Consider the following 21652-nt stretch of genomic DNA (forward strand, 5'->3'; position numbering starts at 1 on the left):
TATTCTTGCCGTGTGAGAAAATGAGACCAGAAGTGTGCAGCACTTTATCCCTGTCTTGTTTACAAGCATCAGGAGAATGTCCTGGGAAATGTGAGCAGCTAATTTTAGGTGACAACATAGTTCAGGCCCTCCAAAAGGAGAAGGAATGTATCTCCAGCCAGACTGCCTGGAGCTCCTAAGTTCCTGAAGGCAGTGGATGTTTATGGCGTCTCCAGAACCTGAAATCTTTTGTGTGCAGACATAATCATCTGGTGTGCCACAAGCAGAGGTGGCTGTCATGGACATGATTGTGAAATCCCCCATCTCATGGAAGAGGAGAAGCTGCATCTGGGGTGGTTTGCACTTTGCTAATGCTTTCCAGCCCCAGACCCAAGGGGATTTCCAAATGCTAATAAATTAAGAATCAGAGTTTTCTGTTTATAGTGGTGGACACACAGGGAGCGTGGATGCTGATCTGGTATTGCACAGGAACCTGAACGGACCTGGATGAATTGCAGGGCTTGATTCCCAGGTAAACTGCCCTACCTTGGAGGCAGGAAGGAAAGAGGCTGAATTTAAATAACCCACTACATATTCCCTGTGTTTATTTCCATCTTCTCTCTTGTTTCCCAGCACTCAGCTGGGACAGGGATATGCTGGGGCTGCATTGCACAGCGCCTGGGCTCCCGGCCCAGCTTTGTATTGGCCCAAAGAAGGTACCATCCCTTGTAGCACGTCTCCCCAGGAAAGCTTCCTGACCCTAAGGAAAGGCTCCATCTTTCTCAAGTCACTCCATATGTACAGAGGCTCCTGTCCAAAATCTGACTGCTCTGTCCCACCCTGGCCAGCAAGGACTAAGAGTGCCCTCTGCTGCACTCCTCCTTCCGTGGCAGTGCTCTGATTGCTCTTCAGGCATAAACAAAACGACTCCTTACTACAAAAAACAGCTTTCATGTTCTAAAGGTCTGCCGTGCTGGCTGTGTACAAGCCTGGTGCTGTATTTCAGCAGCAAACAGAAAGGATCATGACCCCAAATAAAGATGTGTGTGATCCTGCATCCATCCCAAAGCACTTTGGAGAACCTCTGCCCTTTATGAAAAACTTTCATCCAGGAGCTTTTCATTGCCTTATAAAATAGGCAGCTCTCATGCAGGAGTTCTAATCACGAAACTTTCATTCCCCGGAGCTGACAGGTGATGCACAGCCAGATGTGACCTGACAGCACCAAACTACCCATCCCTCCCTCCTGCTCAGACTCTGAGCACCACAAATCTCTGTTTCATCACTCCTCAGCCCTTGCAGCCAAAAAGGAAAGAGGGGGTCTGTGTCAGGAAAGCTGTGCCAAGCTTCATAATCGGAGGTAGAAAGAGGAAAAATTTAAAAATAATAATGCTGCTTTTACTGGGGTTTGATTTCCCCACTTGGAAAGTAACCAAGCTGCAGGCAGCGGTGGCAGCCCCGAACGGCTGGAGCCGCAGGAACACACTCGCGTTCCCTGAATTTGGGCATTTTTTGTTGCACCCTTTTGGGCTCCGTTCCAGCCTGCCACTCAGCGCGGGGCCCGCCCCTTCCAGAGGATATGTAAAGAGAAGCTGATGCGTAACTTGCTCCAGAGAGACGGGAAACTCCGCAGGAGAGGGCGGGGGTGGCCGGCAGTCTGGATCCCTGCCCTTCGCAGCGCTCGGGATGCCGGGCAGCTTGGGGACAGTGCCGCGGGTCCTGCTCCTGCTCCTCCTCGCCCCTGCCTGGGTACGTACGGCCCTGCAGCAGCTCTGCTGGGCAATGCAGCTTCTTGCTTCCATGCATGCGAGGGCTTTGGGCTGAGAGACCCTTCCCGGCTGGCAGCTGCCCCCGGGTTCCCGAGGGGGGAGCCGGGCTGGGAGCAGAGCGATGCAAACGTGCTGGGTACCTGAACCACACTGGGGGCTGCCCCGTGGCATCCGCGGCTCTCAGAGCTCCTGGCACTTGGGAAGGGGTTTTGTTTCCTCCTACTCCTGGAAGCCAGAAATCGGCCTTGGTCTAGAAGTGGGAGAAGAGAGCAGAGAGAGGGGAAGGCAGTGAGTTTGTAATTGCAAAGAGTAACAGTTTCATATCCCAATTCCCTCCCATCACCACTCTTCCCCAGCTGTCACTGAATCCACCCATGTTCTCCCAAAAGCAGTGATCCCAAGGGGAAAATTAGACTGCATCATCTCTGGAGCAGGATTTCTGCCTGTTTTCCTGTTAATACAAGTTCTTGAGAGAACAGCTGATTCCTCTGTGGACATTTGAGTGCTGTTCTCATGTCAGCAGCATCAGGAACGTCACTGCCATCAATAAATTGCTGTAAGTGCTTTTTGGCTCAGTGAAACTGGGTTCACAGAGCCCCTTGCAGGGCTCTTTGAGGTGAGAGAGGTGCTCAGTTCCTGGTTGGGGAGCTCTGTTGGATTGCTCCTAGCAGTACTTAGTGTGTGCCAGCCCTTTTCCTGCCAAGAATGCGAACTGGGCTGCAGTCTAAGGGAAACAGCTGCCATTTAGGGTGGGCATCCTGATTCTTACTCTGGCTCAGATGTGGCAGCACCATGTAGCTCATATAAACCATAACAAGTAATCCCACCACTGTGACTCTTGGTTACCACTCTGAGACAGGTGATTTTCCCTAAACCTCAATGTCAAATGCTCAGAAATGTGAGTTTTGACTTTCTTTAAGCATTAGGTTGGATTCAGTGACCTTTGATGTCTTTTCCAACCTTAATGATTCTGTGATGCTTTGTGGATTAAGGCAAAAAATGAGAGCTGTTACTCCTGAATCTCTCTTCTGTGTTGTTCAGAGGTGGGAGTAGCTCCAGGATTACTGTGAGTTGTGTTGAGGCTCATCCTGGGCAGGTGTCTGTATCCCTGTGCCCTGTCTGTGAAGGGGGTCCCTGGTTCTTGTCTCTCCAAAGGAGCTGTTACACGTGCTGCAGCAGCTGTAGGAAGGCATCTTTAGAGCCTGAGATGGAGAGAGAGCAAAGGTTATCCACAGTCATTTGGAGTTCGGAGGATGAATAGCTGTGTTTTGGCTGCTTAGTCTTGGAGCACTAAAAGAACCAGCTGAGTGTTTATTACATCACCTCTGCCTTGCAGCATTAACCCCTGGCTCCCAAAGCTCTTTGCAAACACCCAGCTCAGCTCAAAATTCACCTTTTCCTGCCCTCTGAGCGCAGTGGGATTAAAATGAGCCCAAACATATTTTAAAACATCCTCTTTGGTTTGGCTCCCCTAGCTGGTTTCTTGGGCTCCTGTAGACATTGGTCAGGAATGAGAAATCCAGATGGTGACACGAACCTGCTGCAGTGGTGGGAGCTCACGTTGCAGCACTCATGCCTTCCAAAAGGTGCAGGGGAAGAGGTTTTATGTAAATATGAAGCAGAAAGAACGTTCTCAGTTTTTCTTACCTGCAGGTAACTGGGTTTGATTTTGGTAGTTGGGAGGGAGCTTGTTCTGGCTTGTCAGCTGAGCAGACAGCTTCAGGGAGTCAGAGGTGGAGAACACAATGGAGCAGAGCAGGGGAATCCTCTGCTCTGAGTGTTGGCACTTCTGCTGTGGCTTGGCCATCACTCAGGGGTCCTGGAGGTCCCATAGCTTCACACACAGTGTTTGTGATGGATGCAAGAGCTGTCAGAAAAGCCAGAAGAGCCAACATTCCAGGCTTTAAAACCTCTTAAATCCATGGCCTTGATCTCTGGTTCTGTTCTGCTGCTGTCAGAGTTCACAGAAATGCCCTGCAAACCTCAAGAGAAGCCAGGTCAAAGTTGTCGTGAATTGAAGTCAAGAGTATGCCCAGTGAAGGCAGAAGTGAGTTCTGGGGCAACCCTTTCTGCAGAGGCATGGATGTACCAGCCTGGTCAGAGAGTAAGAAAACTAGATAAGTTTTCCCAGAACTGGCTTGTGAGACTTTAGGGAGCTGAAGATACACACTCTCTGTTTTCATGTTTTTCTCAATGATTGTTTATAACAAAACACCTATCAGGTGAAATGTGTTGATTATTGACCAATCTGGTCTATCTGTACTGGAACAGTGTATAAAAAGAGAGAATTCAAAGTGAAGTGAGGTGCTGTGCAAACCAGCCTTCTGGTGAGTCTGTGTCATTTCTTACTTGACAGTGACATAGATGGAAGAAAATGAAATATTCTCTGAGTTGAATCCCTCTGGACGCAGGTCAGTGGCAGGTTATGTGGAAATATTGGGCTTTGTGTTACCTTTGGGTCTGCAACAAAACCCTGAATTCCAATCCTGGCAGTTCTTGGGAACGGTTTATGGAGCTCTTTGGGGCAGTTCTAGGGTAGAACTTTGGGCAGAAGAACGAGAAGCAGCCCTTGGAAAGAATGCAGGATGAAGGGTGCTCCATGCAAAACCAATATAATCCGCTATTCACCCTCTCTGAAAGAAAATTCAGTAATGGAGGGCTCAAGGAAGTTGCTTGAACATTGACTTTTTCCCACTTGAGAGTCTCCCTGGCCAGGCAGTGTTTCAGTGCTCTGGCTGTTGGGTATGTGTGAGTTAAACCCCATTCCAGCTCATTCCCTCCTCTTCCAGGCCTTGGCGAGCAGCAGGAATTATAAATAGCTTGGGCTGACTTTGCTCAGCAATAAAACCAGCAAACAGGAGCCCCAACACCTCCTGGGCAATGGAGGGAGACACATCCGAGCCAACTGGTGGGAGCATCTGGGAGTATTTAGAAGGGTCCTGAAAACCATGATGAATTGAGCTTTTGAGCTGATGCTGGGGGAGCTGGGGTACAGCATAGGTGGGTGCAGGGTCACCAGCTGGTCTCTGATGCAACAGAGATCTGAATCCAGATGTTCTCCTGCTGAAAAGCAGCTATGATACAATGAGGAAGTGAGGCTGCTGTGAACAGAAGGTAAAACCAGGTGGGCTGGTTTATATGGGTGAGTTATTAAGGAAATAACTAGTGCCAGCAATGATTAATGAGGGTGGGGAAAAAACCACAGAATTGTAGAATCATGGACTGGTTTGCATTGGAAGGGATCTTGAAGATCATCCAGTTCTATCCCCTTGTCATGGGCAGGGACACCTTCCACTAGACCAGGTGGCTCCAAGCCCTGTCCAACCTGGTCTTGGACATTTCCAGGGGTGAGACAACTCAGTTGGGTTTAAAGCTGTTGCATTCTCTTATCCCCAAAGAGCTTTATTTGGTTTGCATTTCAGCAGGAGAACTATTTTGGGAGTGTTTCTATGGCCTGTGGCTGACACTGCATTGGAAAATGCTTGTTATCATTATTTTTTCTTAAGTGTGTGGATTACATCTTAATATAGATCCCACATTAGGAATGCTTTGTCTCTTGTGCGGTCTCACACACCCACTCCAACTCATCTGGGACTAAATAACATGCTGCTTGGCATCTCCAGCAGCTGGAGCTGGAAAAAAGTAGGGAAGATTTCTGTATTTTTAGTTCTTTTGATGCACTTCAGCAGTTGGGAATTGATTCCTGGGACATGCCAGGTTCTGGTGAGTGGCTCCTGTGCAGTCAGCTGGGAACAGCTGGGCTGCAGGCTGGAGAGGCTTGTTTCCAAAGTACTTAGTGCTAGGAGTTATCCAGGAGAATTATGCTGATTCCTGCTGAGCAGGGAGGCTCTGGAAACACTCACCCCTTGGGACCACCAGAGGGAATGGCTAGAGCTCTTTCAGGAGTGCTTTAGATGGATATCAGGAAAGGTTCTGCCCCCCGAGGGTGCTGGCACTGCCCAGGCTCCCCAGGGAATGGGCACGGCCCCGAGGCTGCCAGAGCTCCAGGAGCCTTTGGACAACACTCTCAGGCACAGGGTGGGATTGCTGGGGTGTCTGTGCAGGGACAGGGCTGGACTCCATGATCCTTGTGGGTCCCTCCCAACTTGAGATATTCCATGACTTTGAGGGAATATTTAGCCCAATCCCAGTCCCACAGTGCTGTGTTGGTGACACAGCTGTACAAAGAAGGTTGCACATTCTGACCCCACATGACCTAAAGTCAGAGCAACAGTAAAAATAGCTGGAAAATTTTTCCTACTCTGATTGGTGACAGACACAATATTCAAGGAAGCTATTTAACAAGTGAGGGCTGGATGGGATCTGAAAAGTGCAAACAGAGCCATAACAAGATATATTTTTTGACTTGTTCCAGGTGTGTGTGCTCTTCCCTGCTGCCCTCAAGGCTATTACCAGCTCAGCTGCTGCTCTCCTGGGGTGACAGCAGAGGTGTGAGGGATCTGCCTCATTGTATGCTTCCCTCTCCACCCTGTTCATAGCAGTGCAGGATCCCAGAGTGTTTTGGTGGCATCGTCCATGTGCCAGGGTTGTGGGAGCTGAGCTATGTCCATAATAGTGGAGTGGTGCACGGAGCAGGGCAAGGGGGAATTTGGATGGGTAGGATCTGAACAGTAAACCAGGCAGCAGCTGGCACTGATGTTTCTGAGGAGGTTTCAGAGGATCTCTAGAGACCACACATTCTGCACTGTTCACAGTCAGGTTGTTACATCTTGCCCAAATCTGGGCACAGCCAGGGCTGAGCTGGTGTTCCTGCTCCGAGCTAATGCAGGACAGGGATGGCACACACTCAGTGACTGGGATGCTGGACCCATCTGGGTTTTCCAGAGCAGGTAATCCTACTTCAGCTGGTCTCTGTTTGGGTATCTGAAGTGTCATGAAGCCAAGGGTGGGTTCAAGGGCTGCCCAGTGAAGTGCTGCCAAAGGGGAGCATCTGTGCACTCACAAGGTCCCAAGGTGTTGCAGAATAGAGGCCTTTGTTGGGGATGAGCCATTTGTTGGTGAGGGGAGACTCAGACACTCAATATGAGTGATAAGCAAGTTCCGTTTATTGAAGAGAGCATCAGACACTTATACAGCGAACAATAAGCTCATGAATATTCTGTAATTTACACCATCCATTGGCCACACCACAACATCAGCTCTTCCCCATTCCTCAGGGGTTACATCTCTCTTTTCTCATGTCTCTTTCACTATTTGTTATCATACTACAGCTATGCCCAAGGACACACTATCTTGCAGGTGCAGGACTTGGAATTAGCCACAGCTTTGTAATTTTCCATTCTCTAGCAGCTAAATTCCCAACACCAAGGAAGGTTGGTTATGCTGTGTTCCTTGGAAAATGGAGAGGGCACATGTCATAAGAAAGTGTGAGATGCAGGGGACAAAATGAAACTTTCAAGCTTCTGGGCTGGTTTTCAGCATCCCCACAGTCCCACTGCCTGGCTTTGGGCAAGTCCTGTTGCTGTGCACATTGCTTATTCAGCTTCCATTCGATCTGATGCTGGTACAGAGGCTTTGATGGTTGTCCTGTGTAAAAGCTGGAATTCCTTGCTGTTAATGATTACTACTTTATTGCTTCCAGAGAGGGTGAGCTGTGCTGGGGACTCTGAGCTACTGCTTGTCCTGTTTGGTTTGGATCTGCTTCCAAGAGACTTTTTTTTTTCCCCTTGAGCTCCAGATGAAATAGGGATGAGGAAAACCTGAGTCCTGTGAGTACTTGGGAGCTGCATACACCCCTCTGGCTGGTCCCCTTCGCTTCTGGGGTATCTGTGCTTTCAGCAGAGACATATTTTTCCTCTCCCTGTCCAGCTGCCTTGCAATAGACTCATTCTCTCCATGGCTTTTTGCCTTCCAGGTAGAACCACAGGCCTGCATGTTCCCATGCCAGTGTCCCTCCCAAGCTCTGCCGTGCCCTGCGGGTACCAGCCACGTGTGGGATGCCTGTGGCTGCTGCAAGGTGTGTGCCCAGCAGCTGGGCGAGCTCTGCTCCTTGCACAGGCCCTGTGACCATCACAAGGGACTCTACTGTGACTTCTCAAAAATCCACAGAGGCAGTGGGATCTGCTTAGGTGAGAGCTGCAGGTTCTGTCCTTGTGTGTTTTTTCCGTGGCGCCTCCCCAGAACACCCATCAGAATTTCCCTGGCGCTTCATGCAGTGCCAGCCTGGGAACATCAGATCCCCTGGCACACACACAGCTGGTGTCTCACAGCTCCAGCGAGGCATGAGTGGGGCTGTGGGCCACTCCTGTGTCGTGTGACATCCTCAGGGGACATCCTGTACCCTTTGGGCATATATCAGCAGTCTGAGCTCTTACTGAAAGTACTTTCCTTGGAATATCCTACCCTAAATCCCTCTACCTTGTGCCAGGGATGGGTGTTCTGCACTTGGCTGCTTCTGTGCAAGAGGCAAAGTGTATTTCTGGCCATAGCATGTGGGTGGGAAGAGCTGAATAGCTCCTTCACCACATTGTGTCTCTGTGGAACATGAGAATTCCAGAGCCAGGTAATGCAAATGCAGAAACTGCTTTCTCTCCGACACCTCTTTTCAGCTAGAAAAGAAAAAACAAATTTTTTTTTCAGTAGTTCCTTCTGAAGCAAGCAGAAATTATTTTGGTCTAGAGGAAAATAAAGTATTTCTGCAACCTCCTGGTCTTTGTTTAAAAACAAGACTCCTGTCCCATCTCTGACAGGAGCCAACATTTTTTTTTCTTAAATGCAAGCTTTTCAGAATAGTCAGGAAGACCTAGGAGTTGGCAGTTTATGTGAGTACTTAGGGAAATGTTTGGCCACAGCACTGGATGTCTCTGGAAATGATCCAGCACCAACCTGAGACAGAATCATAATATCATGGAACAGTTTAGCTTGGAAAGGATCTTAAAGCTCTTCTTGAGCCACCCCCTGCCATGGGTGGGGACACCTTCCACTGTCTCAGTTTGCTCCAAGCCTTATCCAACCTGGCCTTGGACACTTCCAGGACTGGGGCAGCCACAGCTGCTCTGGGCACCCTGTGCCAGGACCTCAACAGCCTCACAGGGAAGAATTTCTTCTCAATACCCCATTTATCCCCAGCCCTTGTCTAACTGAGTCTAACTTGTTGGTGTTTCGTCCTCCAAGAAGTTTTTACAAGTTGCTTCATTTTCATTCCCCAGTTTGGGGAATTTTTGGAAGCCATGGATTTTTGGAGCTCCTGGTACTTTCTGCAGACATTGAAACACCTGAGAGCTGAGGATGGAAGCGTAGTAAGGCAAACACAGGTGTGATGACATCCAGCAGGTGTGAGCTGCATGCTGCCTCATTCCAAATGGGAATGAGGTGTCTGTTTGTGGAGGAAAGGTAGCAAAATCACAGGAACAATTTCCTCAGGACTGTGGGAGACACCATTTCAAAATCTCTCCATGAAGCCTTGAAATCATTCTAATAAAGGTGCTTTGTATTCACCAGACATCCAGGTTTGATCCAAACATTTGGAGTGAGAGTCCCAGATCCTGCTGTGGAGGAAATCAGACTTGCAGACACAACTATCCTTCCTGGTTTTAAATAAGAAATTAGGCTTTTCACAGCAAAAACTGCAGTGAACACAGGCCAGGATTTATTTCTAAAATGGGCTGAGGATTTGGGCCATAATATCCTTGGGTGATGTTTTTATGATGTCCACATGGATCTGTTGGAAGATTTTGGAGGCACTGAAGGAAGCTGGAGGAGTGAGTCAGAGGAAAGGAAGGATCAATGTTTTGACTTAAATTTATCCAAATAAGCAGATGTGCTAGAAGGAGAAAGGAGCTGAGGCGTCAAGAGAAAAGTGTCTCAGTTGAGACCTGTAGGCTGTATTGGGAGAGATGGGAAGGGAACCATCAGAGGGAAGCTTATTTTATATTTGTGTAATTTTATCACATTCCACATATTTCAGAGGAATCCTTTCCTTCCTGCAGAGACCTCGGAGTACTAGAATGGTAGACAGGGTCCTGTAGTAACTCTAAAGTAGGGGTCCTGCAGGTGATAGGGGGTGCAGGGAGCTGGTAGAGCTTCACAGAGCAGCTCTTTCAGCGATGCCACATCCCCTGAGGAAAAGGACAAAGAGTCTCCTTAGCTGGGCTTGGTGTTTGGGTGTGGGTGGTGCCAGGCAGAGCTGGGGAATAAAGAGCTGGAACACTTAATGGGTGCTGTCTCTTCAGAGCCTTAATGGGACCAGGTCAGAGGGAAAGGGAGGGCAATGAAGGGCACAACAGAGGGATTGAGTTTGGAAAACAAAATCAACCCCTGGAGCAGGCTGCTGTTCTTTGGGAGGGGAGGGAGGAGAGGGAACGGCATGATCTGCTCACTGAGATGGAAGAGTGTGTTTAAAAATAAGTATGAATGGTTGTATAGAGGGAGGGTGGATGGATGGCTTCCACTTTGATGGAAAAAGTGAGGATTTTGAAATGTCAAAGTTGGAGCACAGGAGTATTTTTATCCCAATGAAATTGTAAAGAGTAGCAAGATGACATGCAGGTCTTGATAGGAACAGTCCAGAAGGATTTGTGTCCCCTCGAGGGATAGGGATGGGATGGAAAGAGATTCTTACTCCTTGTTTGATTCAAACACTTTGTATCCGAAACAGTGTCCCTGGGCGAGCAGGACTTAGGGGAAAACAGATCAGGTTTTCTGGGAAGTCTCCACAAGCAGTCAAAAATCCTTCCTTTTGGTAATTTCCCCATAGAGGTTTGCATGGATTTTTTAAAGATTCAGGATTGCAGAAAACAGCAGCTGCTGAAAACTGTCCAAAATCAAGATTTCTGACTTGTGAAAACTCTGAGATTTCAACATTTAATTTCAGGCTGAGAAAAAAAAAAATTTTAAAAAAATATATATTAAAAAAGTATATATAAAGTGTATATATACATATAAGTATATATATACTTATATACATATAAGTATATATACTTATATATATATAAGTATATGTATATATATATATAAGTATATATATATACTTTTATATATATATAAGTTTTTTTAAAAAATATATATAACTAGTTTTTTTAAAACCTCAAAATTTTCCATGACTTATTTAGAATACTTATTTGGCTGTGCCAAAACTTTCCCTTTCCATTCTATCAAAATATTTCATCTTCATAGTATCAAAATAATTACCAGAGCAAAATGCTTAATGCTTCCCTCTGTGGATACTATCCCATGAGTATTTTGGTTGATCATAAAGGAAATCTTTCATGTCAAATGGTTCAGTTGGTTCTTCTTGAAAACATTCTTGATCTTAATCAGCTAAGAGATTTCTCCTGCAAAGCTTCCAGTGGGAAAGTTCTGGCTAATGCAGTCATAAGAACTTGGGAGTAGTGTTGTGCCTGCAGAGTAAAGGTTCCTGCTCTGTGTCAGATATTGTTTCCCTTTTTTTGCCCATTTAAGTTTTATTGGGAAAGAGGCAGAGAGTGGTAGGAGGTCTGGAGATGAAAGATCCAGAGATCAGAAAGGAGAGAACTGGAAAAAATTGGGGCTGGAAGGAGGAAGAGATTTGTGCATCATAGAGGGGCCAAAAAGGTCATCAGCCCAAAGTGTCATTTTCATTTGTAGGTACCATTTGCATGGGGGAACCAGCCGTTCTTAGAAGAGCGTTGCCTATTGGTATCCCAGGAGTACTGAGGAGTACAGCCATGCTCACATGCCGTGTCAGGAATGTCTTGCACAGCACCACTGACCTGTCACTCTGAGCTGGTTGAGAAGAACTCTGACAGAGAAACAGGCTCTTTACAGGCACCAAAGACAAAATCATACTTAGTAGTTCATCCAAGTGGAAAAGAAATTTTTCTAGAGAATTTTGGGAGGACCAGCACTTCTGAAAAATCAGTGTCATGAATAGCCTTGGGTCCAGGGAGGCAAATACGACATATCCAGCACTGGGATGGCAAAGCAGGGGAGGATGGGCTCTGTCCCTCCTCAGGAGAGCACTGTGTCCCGAAGACAGGGTTTCAGCCTTCTGCTTACTCCTCCTTCTCCTCCTCTTCCTGCCCCAGCTCGTGAGGGTGCGACGTGTGACCTGCTGGGCAAGATCTACCTCAATGGGGAGAGCTTCCAGCCCACGTGCAAGCTGCAGTGCATCTGCATGGACGGGGCCATCGGCTGCGTCCCGCTCTGCGCCGATGACCTGCGCCTGCCGTCCCCAGAGTGCCCCGCGCCCCGCAGGGTGAAGTTCCACAACAAGTGCTGTGAGGAGTGGGTGTGTGAGGAGGGCAGCGAGGATAACCCCTTAGGAGCAGCCACAGCAGGTCAGTGGGGCGCGTGGGATGGGGCTGGGAGCTGTTTGCTGGGGAAGAGGGGTGGATTTGGAGCACTGACTGGTTTGCGGCTGGGGGTGGCTTTGTGCATCATCATGATGGGGGTGAGTACCAAGTGTTGGGTTCCAGAGGTAAACACTAGGTCCAGCCCACCCAGCTGCTCTATCACTCGCCTTCCCAGCTGGACAAGGGGGAGTGTCAGAACCATGTCTGGACAGGCTGTTTGGGTCCAATCCAGCTAGCTACGGACCTTAGCCCACATGAGCTTATATGGATGAAAGCAAAAGATTGGAAGTGCTCTTCTCCACGTGGGGACGAATGTCCTCTGCTTATTGACTTGGAGGACACACCTCAGACTCAGGCAACCCCCAAGATGGGAAAGAGGGTGTTGTCTGATGGCGGGAGACTTTTATACCCAGGGAATGAGGGTGGAGGAAGAGGACCACGGCCAATGGGATACCAGTGAGGGGACACTAAATGAGGGAAAGGAAGAGACCACCAGGGCTGACACTGGGGTAGGGAAGAAGAAGACTGTGTGGTCATAGGATACAAATCATGTGAACAGTGCAAATCACCAAACACCCAGTGCAAACAACTAAATAACTATTTAGTGCAATACAACAGGGGAGAAAAATAAATGGAAAGTGACTTGTAGGTTGAGATAAGGCAGTTTATGAAAGGAAAAGTGAAAGTTTGCATGTGCACAAGCAAAGAGAAAAAGAATAGATTTATTCTTTACTTCCCATCATCAAGTGGCGTCCAGCCACTTCCTAGGAAGCAGGACTTCAGCACATGGAGCAGTTGCACCAGAAGGCAAACATTGTGAATAGCAATTTCCCCCTCCCCCTTTTTCTCCTCCTTTTCTTAGCTTTTATATCTGACCTGATACAGTCTAGAATATCCCTGTGGTGAATTTGGGTCAGCTGTGTCCACTCCCAGGATCTTACCCACTCCCAGCCCCTTGATCAGGATGCGAAAGTTGGAGAGACATCACTGATGCTGTGCCAACCCTGCCCAGCAGTAGCCAAACACACTGGTGTGTTAGCAACACCTTTCCAGCTCCCACTGCAGAGCACAGCACTGGAATGGCTGCTCTGGGAACATCAACTCCAGCTCAGCCGACCCAATACAAAGTGAAACCTCAGTGGTGCTATGGGAAAGCTGCTGTGTCCTGAAGTATCCCTGCAGACCTGTCTGGAGCCGGGCTATGTAGGAAATGGCCCCTGCCCACCTGCATCCCCTTCCTGCTGAGAGGCCAAGCATCTCATGGGATGGGCCAGACCTTTGCTGATGTTCCTGAAGTGTTAAACTGAGTTGGGAGCAGCCATGGAGCTGCCATTCTTTGTGCAAAGCCCTGAGCCTTGCCTTGTGTCTCTTCCTCATGGCTCAGTTTTCAGGAAGGATCCAGCTCACAGGCCAGAGCTGAACAACCTGCAGGAGAACTGCCTGATGCAGACCACAGAATGGAGCACGTGCTCCCGGAGCTGCGGAATGGGCATCTCCACCCGTGTAACCAACAACAACCCCCAGTGCCGCCTGGAGAAGGAGACTCGGCTCTGCATGGTCCGGCCCTGCGACTTCTCCATGGAGAAAACCAAGGTATGGTGAGGTATGGTGCTGGAGGATAGGGGACACAGCACCCCAAATGCTGGGGACAGCCTTGGGAATGATCCTGGCTCACAGGATCCTGACTCTGTGCTTCCACTTCCTCTGTGTCCCATTGCCCAGTGATGGGGCCTGAGCACAGGCCTCAATGCATCTTTCCTGTCATGTCCATGGTAATTCATCTGCTCTCTCCCTAGAAGGGGAAGAAGTGTGTGCGGACCCCAAAGCAGCGCCAGAGCCTCCACTTTGAGTTTTCGGGATGCACCAGCACGCGCTCCTACCGGCCGCGGTTCTGCGGCAGCTGCTCGGACGGGCGCTGCTGCACCCCGTTCCTGACCAGCACCGTGGACGTGGAGTTCCGCTGCCCCGAGGGGGACTTCTTCCAGAGGAAAATGATGTTCATCAAGATGTGCTCCTGCCACTACGACTGTCCCCGAGACAACGACATCTTCCTGGCCACATATCACCGTTGGATGATCGGAGACCACGTCAAGATTGAGCAGCAATAGCCCTGTCTTGCCAGATCTGAGGTGTGCAGGAAGGCTCTGCAGTGCTTTCATGGCTGTGTCCTGGCCAGTGCAGCCTCTTCCCCTTCTGTGAGCAGCACAGTGCTGCTTCCACAGCAGCACCATTCACACCAACGGTCCCTGTGGTTTTCCCAATGAGCCAAGGGAGGGGCCGCAGCTGCTGCAGCCCGCTGACCCCCATGCACAGTGTGCAAAGGTCAGTGAAGGAACCAGAAACAGGCTTGAGCTGCAAACTTGATCTGTATTCCTGCTGGCCAGAAGAGAGAGTGGTTCAAGATCATGTGGCTCCCGCCTGTCTCCAGCCCAGAGGACAATTCCTGATTCAGACCCCAAGAATTCTTCCAGCATTAACTGGGGGTAGACCAGGCTGCCAGACCAAGGTGTGTCCCCTGAAGGTGCTGCTCCGAGCAGCTTTTAGTGCCTTGATGAACATTTCATAGAACCATGGAGTGGTTTGGGTTGAAAGGCACTTTAAAGCTCATCTTGTTTCAACCCCCTGTCATGGATAGGGGCACCTTCCACTAACCCAGGCTGCCCCAAGCCCTGTACAACCTGGCCTTGGACACTTCCAGGGATGGGGATGGGGATGAGGCAGCCACAGCTTCTCTGGGCAACCTGTGTGGCAGGGCCTCACCAGCCTCACAGGGAGGAATTTCTTCCTAATCTTGTCAGAAATGGCTCTGGGGTGGGAGAGGGACTGGACCACACAAGCTTACACATGCACAGTGAGGCTGCAACTATTTCAGCTCTGGAGTCTTTGCTCTGGATGTTTGTAAGTAGGAGGAACACTTTTCAGCTCCAGTCTCCCTGGCCATTTTAAGGTACTGGCAAGACAAATCCTCCTATTTGTAAATGGAGCAGATCCCATCTGGAGTTCCTAGGGCAGTGCCATGGGGAGCTGTTGGCACCGGTATCACCAGCAGTGGGATTTCCTCCTGGCCACAGACTTGGCAGAGTCTCTCTGCCCCGAGAGGACCCCATTGCCAGCCCTTAGCTCCAGGAAAGGCCTCCAGCAGCCAGTGCCAGTGGTGTGTCCAGCAGCGCGTTGGCAGCTTTGTGGGACTGCTAAGGTCTTGTCAGGTGTGGAAAAATCTTCTGATTTTAAGCAGAAATATCCAGGTACAGCACTTGATGCTGGTTCTTAAGTCATCCTTGCCTATCACCATTGGAAAACATGAAGAATTTCTGTTCCAGCCATGCAGGAGCAAGACTTCACCTGACCATATCTTCCTACCCCCAATTAGAGCCTGGTGCTAAGGGACATTCCTAGCTGTCCCCAACTGCTGCCCTGAATTTCCAGACTGCTGACACACCAGCTCAGGGCCCATGTTCCATCCCAGCCTCTGTTCTTTCTCTCAGCCTGCAGCAGCTCATGAATCTTCACCCTCCTGTAATCAATTTGAACTGTAAATAATTTATCTGATATTGTTTCTAAAGCCTTTGTACAGTCCCAGGATCCTGTTGGCACAGCCCTGCTCAGGCTGTTACGCCTCTCTGAGCTTCTCTCCTGCCATTCATACAGTTGCTGAGTCTCAAACCATCCTGAGGCTGCACTTTACTCAATGCTAATAAATATCTCTATTTTTATATCTCTGAACTCATCCCTTTGTGTGAGGCTCCTGCCTGGTTCCTCTGCTGACCTTTCCCCAGTGCTGGGATCTTCTGCAGAGTTGATGGCTGGGTACTGAAGAGAAGGAGTGACAGGGTTTTTTTTCCTGTTCCCAAATAGCAGCAGGATTGATGTTAAGTGTTTCATAGACACCTCTGCAGCCCACAAAACACAGCTCCTCCCTCCACGGCTTGGAGGGGGGACAGGCAGAGCCCCCCTCTGCCTGCTGAAGGACCCACAAGTCCTTAATACCAGATTAAAAATAACTCTGAGAGCAGATGTGAACAGAAGTCAGTGATAACAGGGCCAGAACGCGAGGGGCTTTGCAGTGGCTTAACAGCTTATGGATTCATCCCCCTCTCATCACATTAGCAGGGACTCCCCCCTCTCCCACTCCGCAGGGCCAAGAGGCTCTTCCTGCTCCCAAACCTTCAGCCCCACCGGGGAAGGCTTAGGGCTCCCAGGGAGGGGGAACAAACCCCTGTCAAGCTTGAGCTGCGGGGTGTTGAGGTTCTGAGCCCGGGGCGGGCTCCGGCCCGTGCACCTCTGAGGGCTGCAAAGGCCCTGGCAGAGGCAGCGAGGGACACACGGTCACGGTCCTCGCCAGTGTCCCCGGGGCGGTGACCATTAGATGGCACTAGGAACCTCCCCATGGGGACACCCCGTCCCCAGAGCAGGGAACAGTGGCGTGCCCCTGGGGTGCTGAGCGTAACCCCGGGTAGCCCCCGCCAGGAGCGCCCGCTGGGTACTGCAGCCCAGTCCCGGCCATCAGCGCCATCGCAAGGCCGCCACCGCCAAGCCAACGGAGACAGCAACGAGGCCCTCGGCGCTGGGACCGAGTTCATCCAGCCGCCGCCTCCGTCCCCGTCCTCGCGGGGGCCCTGTTCCACCTTATCTCCGCAGCCGCCGCCTGCGCGGCACCGATAACCCGGGCGTGGCCCCAGTGATGGGGTCGGGGTTGGGGGCGCTGCAGTGACCCTGACGCCCTCACGGGCTCCGGCCACGCTGCAGCCTCCTGCGGTGGGCTCAGGATGGGGACACCCCCGGCTCCTCCAGCCTCCAGCAAGGACGGGGTTTTCCCTAAGGAAACTTCGGAAAATAGTGAAAATGAGCAAAAATATCTCCAAAAGCCCTGATTCTGCCGGTTTGGGGGGCTTTGGGGCTCTGCCATGACGCAGGGGGAACCCGGGGGGAGGGACCTTCTCCTTATTGGACCTATGACGTCACGGGGCGCAGGAGGAATCTCTTGGCCCCACCCCCCGCTCGTCACCTGCAGGCCCCGCCCACTGCAGCGGCGCGCTCTGGCCTCGCCCCCTCGGCGCTCTGACGGGCGGGGGCGGCAGCCAGTGGGCGCGGCCAAGGGGGCGGGGCTCGTGTGGTGACGTCAAGGGGCGGGGGCGGGGCCGGTGGTGCAGGTGGAGGCAGCGCGGAGCGGAGTGGCGGCCCCGGTGAGCGGGGGCAGGTGAAGTTTCTCGGGTGTCAGGCCTGTTATGGGGCGAGAGAGGTTTGGAGGGGAGGGTGAGGGCTGTAGGGGTCAGGCAAGTTATGGGGGATGCTGTGGGAGTCCTGGGGTGCTTTGGGGGGTATAGGGATCAGGCAAGTTCTGGAGGATTTGGGGCTCCCTATAGGGACCCATGGTGGGTCAGTCTGGTCGTAGGCTGCGGGGTTTTAGGAACAGTTGTGGTGCTGTGGGGGCACATGGGGGCTCAGGCTGTTTATGGAGTGGAGGGGTTGCCAGGGGACATGGGGTGCCATGAAGCAGGGGGTCTCCGGTGGGATCAGGCTGGATGTGGGGTGATCTGGGGCTGCGGAAACCAGGGCCACCCGTAGAGGTCAAACTGGATGTGAGGTGGTTTAGGGTGCTCAAGGGTTTGGAGGGGGCTGGGGATGTCAGTCTAGGTGTGGGGAATCCACGGTGACTGAGGTGTGAAGCAGGGGGTTGTGGAGAAATGGGTGATGTTCGGGGGATGGAGGAGACGAGGCAAGCACCTGCAGCGCTCTCAGGAAGCCTATGGGGCAGAAGGGAAGTGAGGTGCTCTGGAGTGGGGAGATCCCCAGTAGGGTCAGGCTGGGTGTGGGGGGAATGGGGTGCACTAGGGCTGTCCTAGAGACTGAATGGGGCTGCAGGGGAGGATGTGGGGTGGAGGGCCACCCACAGTGGATTCATGCTCAGGAGATGGACGGGGCCCTGCCTCACGGGGAGTGGCCAGCCCCGGGATGTTTCCCCCCATGCTGTTGTTTCCTCTGGTGCAGTGGAGGGCAAAGGCAGGTGCAGCCTCGGAGAGTGGGGTCCCCCCTGCACCCCACAGTCACGGCAGCAGCACTGGTGTCCCTTCCTGGGAGGTGGCAGCTCCTGCTTTGCCCTTTGGGTCCAGCTTTGTTTCTTGGAGCATTCGGTGTTGCTGGGGCTGTGCCAGAGATGCAGCAGCTCAGCCTGTGGCTTCGGGGTGGCCGCGATCCTTTCCCGAGACACCGTCTGTGCCCGCCGGACGGTTCCCAGGGCCGGCGGCAGTGGCCGAGCTGCGGGGCGGCGGGAGCTGCTCCTGCCGTCGATCCCAGCCCCGGCGCCGGTCGGGGCCGCGCTGAAGCCTCGCATTGATTTCCCCACCCCCTTGGGGGAGTCGATGTCTTCACGTCCCCTCCTCGACGGGGACACTTTGCGCTGATGTTGCAACCGCAGGCGTGTGCGGCGTGCCCGGCGCTTCCTGCAATCTCTTCCTCTCCTGAATTTCGCCCTCCTGCAGTCGTGGTGGGACGAGAGGCTGGTGAACCTGCTCCGGTGAACCTGCTCGTTAGTTGGTGCCGTTGGCTGTGCCGGTGGCGGGTCCGAGCGGCTGGTGGGATGGCAGGGGACAGCGGGGGACAGTGACTATCTTTAGGGCTGTGTTGCAACGGAGGGGTGTGCCTTGGCTCGGCGCTGCCGGCAGCCGCCTCCTCGCCCGAGGATTGACTTACGCCGAGGCTCCCGCATGGGGAGAACCAGCACTTGCTGTGGTTTGTTTGAGCAGAGGGGGGGCTGTGGTGGGGCTGTGAGGCTGAGCCAGGGGTCCGACAGCATGGGGGCTGGTGTCAGTCACACATGCCCTGCATGAGCTCAGGCTGTGTGAGGTGTGCAGGGCTGAGGTTTGGGGTGCACCGTCGGCCCCGGCGCTGTCATGTGTCACACATGCTCTGCCACTGCCTGGCAGTGGGAACAGCTGAGCTGGAGCAAACGGCCAGTATGGGAAAGGTTGGGGAATCTCTGCTGCTTCCTGGGAGAGAAGTTGCCCTGGAGCACAGGAGCAAAGTTGGGTTCTTGCAAGGTGCATCCCAGAACGTTCCCATCCCTGTGCTCCCTTTTTGAGGCTTAGTGGAAGCACAAATGCAGCTGTAGGAGAGAGCCAGAGTCAGGTCTCTTTTGAGTCCTGTTTCTGCCAGAGTAACCTGGTTACTCCGTGGGGGAATAACTTGCACCAGAGTTGGGGTGACATGGAGATTCTGTGTTTGGCCTCTGAGCCATTGTCCTGCTCATGGCCACTGTGCCTGTGGTGGTGCAGCTGCACCATGCCTGTCTCTGAGAGGAGGCAGCTGAAACTTGCGGAACAATTCACATCCCCCCATGAGTGCAGTTCCTCTCCCAGTTCTGGGGCCTGTGTAGATGTGGGTCTCCTCCAGCTCGTGGTGCTGGCAGCCCCTCAGTTGCTCTGACAAAGTGGGGCACATGCTGCTTCTGCTTCTGGTGATGATAACGGCAAATCAGCAGAAGCAAAAAGTTGATCTGTGCATCAAACTGCTTCCTATGGTTGTGCTCAACATGTTCTGTGGATGTGGGCCCCTCCCATCCCTTCACTTTGCTTTTCCTCGTGCTTAGGAACAACTTCAGGCCTTTCTGAGAGGGCTTGAAACCCGCTGAGGAGAGAAAGTGCCTTCTCATCTGCAGCGGTGCTGCTGGGATGAGGCTCCCTGTTCCTGACGCGCAGCCTGGCAGCTGCTGGAATTGCCTGCAGCCGCATTGCTCCGCACCGCACTTTCCCCCAGGCTGGCAGGGTCCTTTCAGAGCCAATGGCGGGGAAAGGATTTCTCAGAGAAAAGGCAAAACGTCAGCTGCTTTCCAAGGAGGGCACCTTGGAGTTATGTCACTGTTTAATATATAGCAAGGTTTTTCTGAGCTCCCTCCCCAGCTATTCCCCAGAGGGGAAGGCAAGTTGCAGGTGGTCTCTGTCCCAGAGGGCAGGAATTGTCCTGTCTCTGCTAAGCAGTGTTTCACCTTTGTATTCACAGCTGCAGGAAGAGGCTTGAGGCTGTGGTGGCTGGAAGTTTAGAGTCATAATTGGCTCTTGGCCATGCTGGATGCTGTGGCTGGAGATGTGATTTGGGAAGGGGGAGGAATTGCCTATCATTAGCCCAGAGGTGTCTCTCACTGAGCTGCCCAGGAAGGAGGGGGATGTCTTGGTTGTCCTTTTTATGAGTTTTGCTTCATGCAGTGATTTGTGTGAGCTCTGAGCTGGGATTCCCCAGCAAGGGCTGCAGTTGGTTGTCCCTATTTAGCCTGGGACTAGCACCTGGCGGATGAGCAGTCTCACACAGCAGTTATCCCAATGAGGCTGTGATGGTTCGGGTCCCTCATATTGGGACTTTGTCATGCAATCCCATTCTGAGCTGGTGGGAACAGCCAGGGTGGGCTGGCTGGGGCTCTGGGGTCTGGCCAAAGCAGCCACCACGGCTGCCCATCTCTCCCCACTAGAGGCTGCTGATGACCAGAGCATTTTCCATCCCTGCTCTGAGAAGGCACTGGGGTCTGGAATTTGCAAGGCTGAGCATCCTGGCCTGAGCTTTTCCTGCTGATTCACCCTGGAGACAGCAGTGTGCTTTCCTTGTCAATGGCTGGGTTCAGGGGGCACATCTGCTCCCCTGCCAGGCTCACAATAGATCTCCCTACTTCATTAAGTCCTAATTAGGTAAATGCACCGGTACCTAGTGCAAGGCCATTGCCAGGGGACATGGATCCTGCGGGGAGCAGGGATGCTGGCTACCATCCTGCCTGCCTCAGGGATTTTTCCAGCTGGGTGCTGAATGTGGAATGAGTTCAGACTCTTGTATTGTTTTCCCAGAGGATGTGTGCACAGAGATAAGAGCTTCAGCCCTCTGGCATGAATCAATTGGCAGAAAAGCCAAGGATTAGTTAAGCCATGGAAAGGATCCTTCACCTCTGGGCACAGCCATGGTAAAGCCACCCCGTAGACACAAAGGAGAGTCTTAGACCAGGCCACCAAACACCTGGGCAGGATGGGTTGGAAAACCGAGGCCCTGGGAAGTTGCTTAATCACAAAACAATGAGGTGTAAAATGAAAGGCAGTGCCTACTGCAGTGGAAGTGCAGAGAAGGAGTCCGTGGAGTTGCACAGGCCCTGCTGCCCTTGCTGGTGCAGGCAGTGCTGGGTGGGCAATGTGGTGCCAGCTGGCTCTGGCACAGGGCACAGCTTCCCTGACAATGGCAGAGCAGCGCTTTACATAATCTGGGATTTGCCAAACAAGCTTGAAGGTCTGGAAAATCCTTCTGCTATTGTTCATGCTCAAAGTTTACTAAACTTCCTGGTTTGATCTGCAGGGCTGGACTTTGCTTTGGTACCACAGTGGGGGAAATAGCTCTTTGCACAGAGGGAAGAAAAGGGTGTTTGTGGTGTTTAATCCATTCTATTTTTGTGGTTCACAAGAGGTTCTGAGCAGCTGCTCACAGCTTTGTAGGGCTGCAGGACTCTCTGTCTATCCAATTAATATGGTTTGTGTCTAGTCCCCTCCTGATGCCCCCCTGAGAAAAGCCTGGACTACCAGATGAGGAAGGGGCGCCGTGAGCAGGGCTCACAGCCACCATCTGGGCTCCCAGCTCGCAGCCTGTGTC

The 21652-nt window shown here is 51.8% G+C and overlaps 2 protein-coding genes across 4 annotated transcripts in view; both read left to right on the forward strand.

Moving 5' to 3' along the window:
- The first annotated feature begins 1005 nt into the window (after nt 1–1005).
- Nucleotides 1006–15783, forward strand: LOC102063562 (CCN family member 2). 3 transcript variants are annotated; one of them, XM_074555616.1, is made up of 6 exons: nt 1599–1728; nt 7351–7477; nt 7624–7837; nt 11774–12025; nt 13425–13633; nt 13837–15783. In XM_074555616.1, the coding sequence occupies exons 3-6, from the start codon at nt 7642–7644 to the stop codon at nt 14146–14148; spliced, it is 969 nt and encodes a 322-aa protein (XP_074411717.1). In that variant the 5' UTR covers nt 1599–1728; nt 7351–7477; nt 7624–7641; the 3' UTR covers nt 14149–15783. The 3 variants fall into 3 exon arrangements, with proteins under 3 accessions (XP_026653350.2, XP_005494232.2, XP_074411717.1); XM_005494175.4 differs by lacking the exon at nt 7351–7477 and having other exon boundaries at nt 1007–1728; XM_026797549.2 differs by lacking the exons at nt 7351–7477; nt 7624–7837 and having other exon boundaries at nt 1006–1728.
- Nucleotides 15784–17141: 1358 nt separating this feature from the next.
- The window catches only part of EPB41 (erythrocyte membrane protein band 4.1), a 97601-nt gene continuing 93090 nt past the window's right edge, over nt 17142–21652 (forward strand). The window contains exon 1 of the mRNA XM_074555613.1: nt 17142–17223. The gene's annotated coding sequence lies outside the window, so the exon portion shown is untranslated. The remainder of the gene's footprint in view (nt 17224–21652) is intronic.

This window comes from Zonotrichia albicollis, chromosome 20, assembly GCF_047830755.1.
Source record: "Zonotrichia albicollis isolate bZonAlb1 chromosome 20, bZonAlb1.hap1, whole genome shotgun sequence".
Taxonomy (NCBI): domain Eukaryota; kingdom Metazoa; phylum Chordata; class Aves; order Passeriformes; family Passerellidae; genus Zonotrichia; species Zonotrichia albicollis.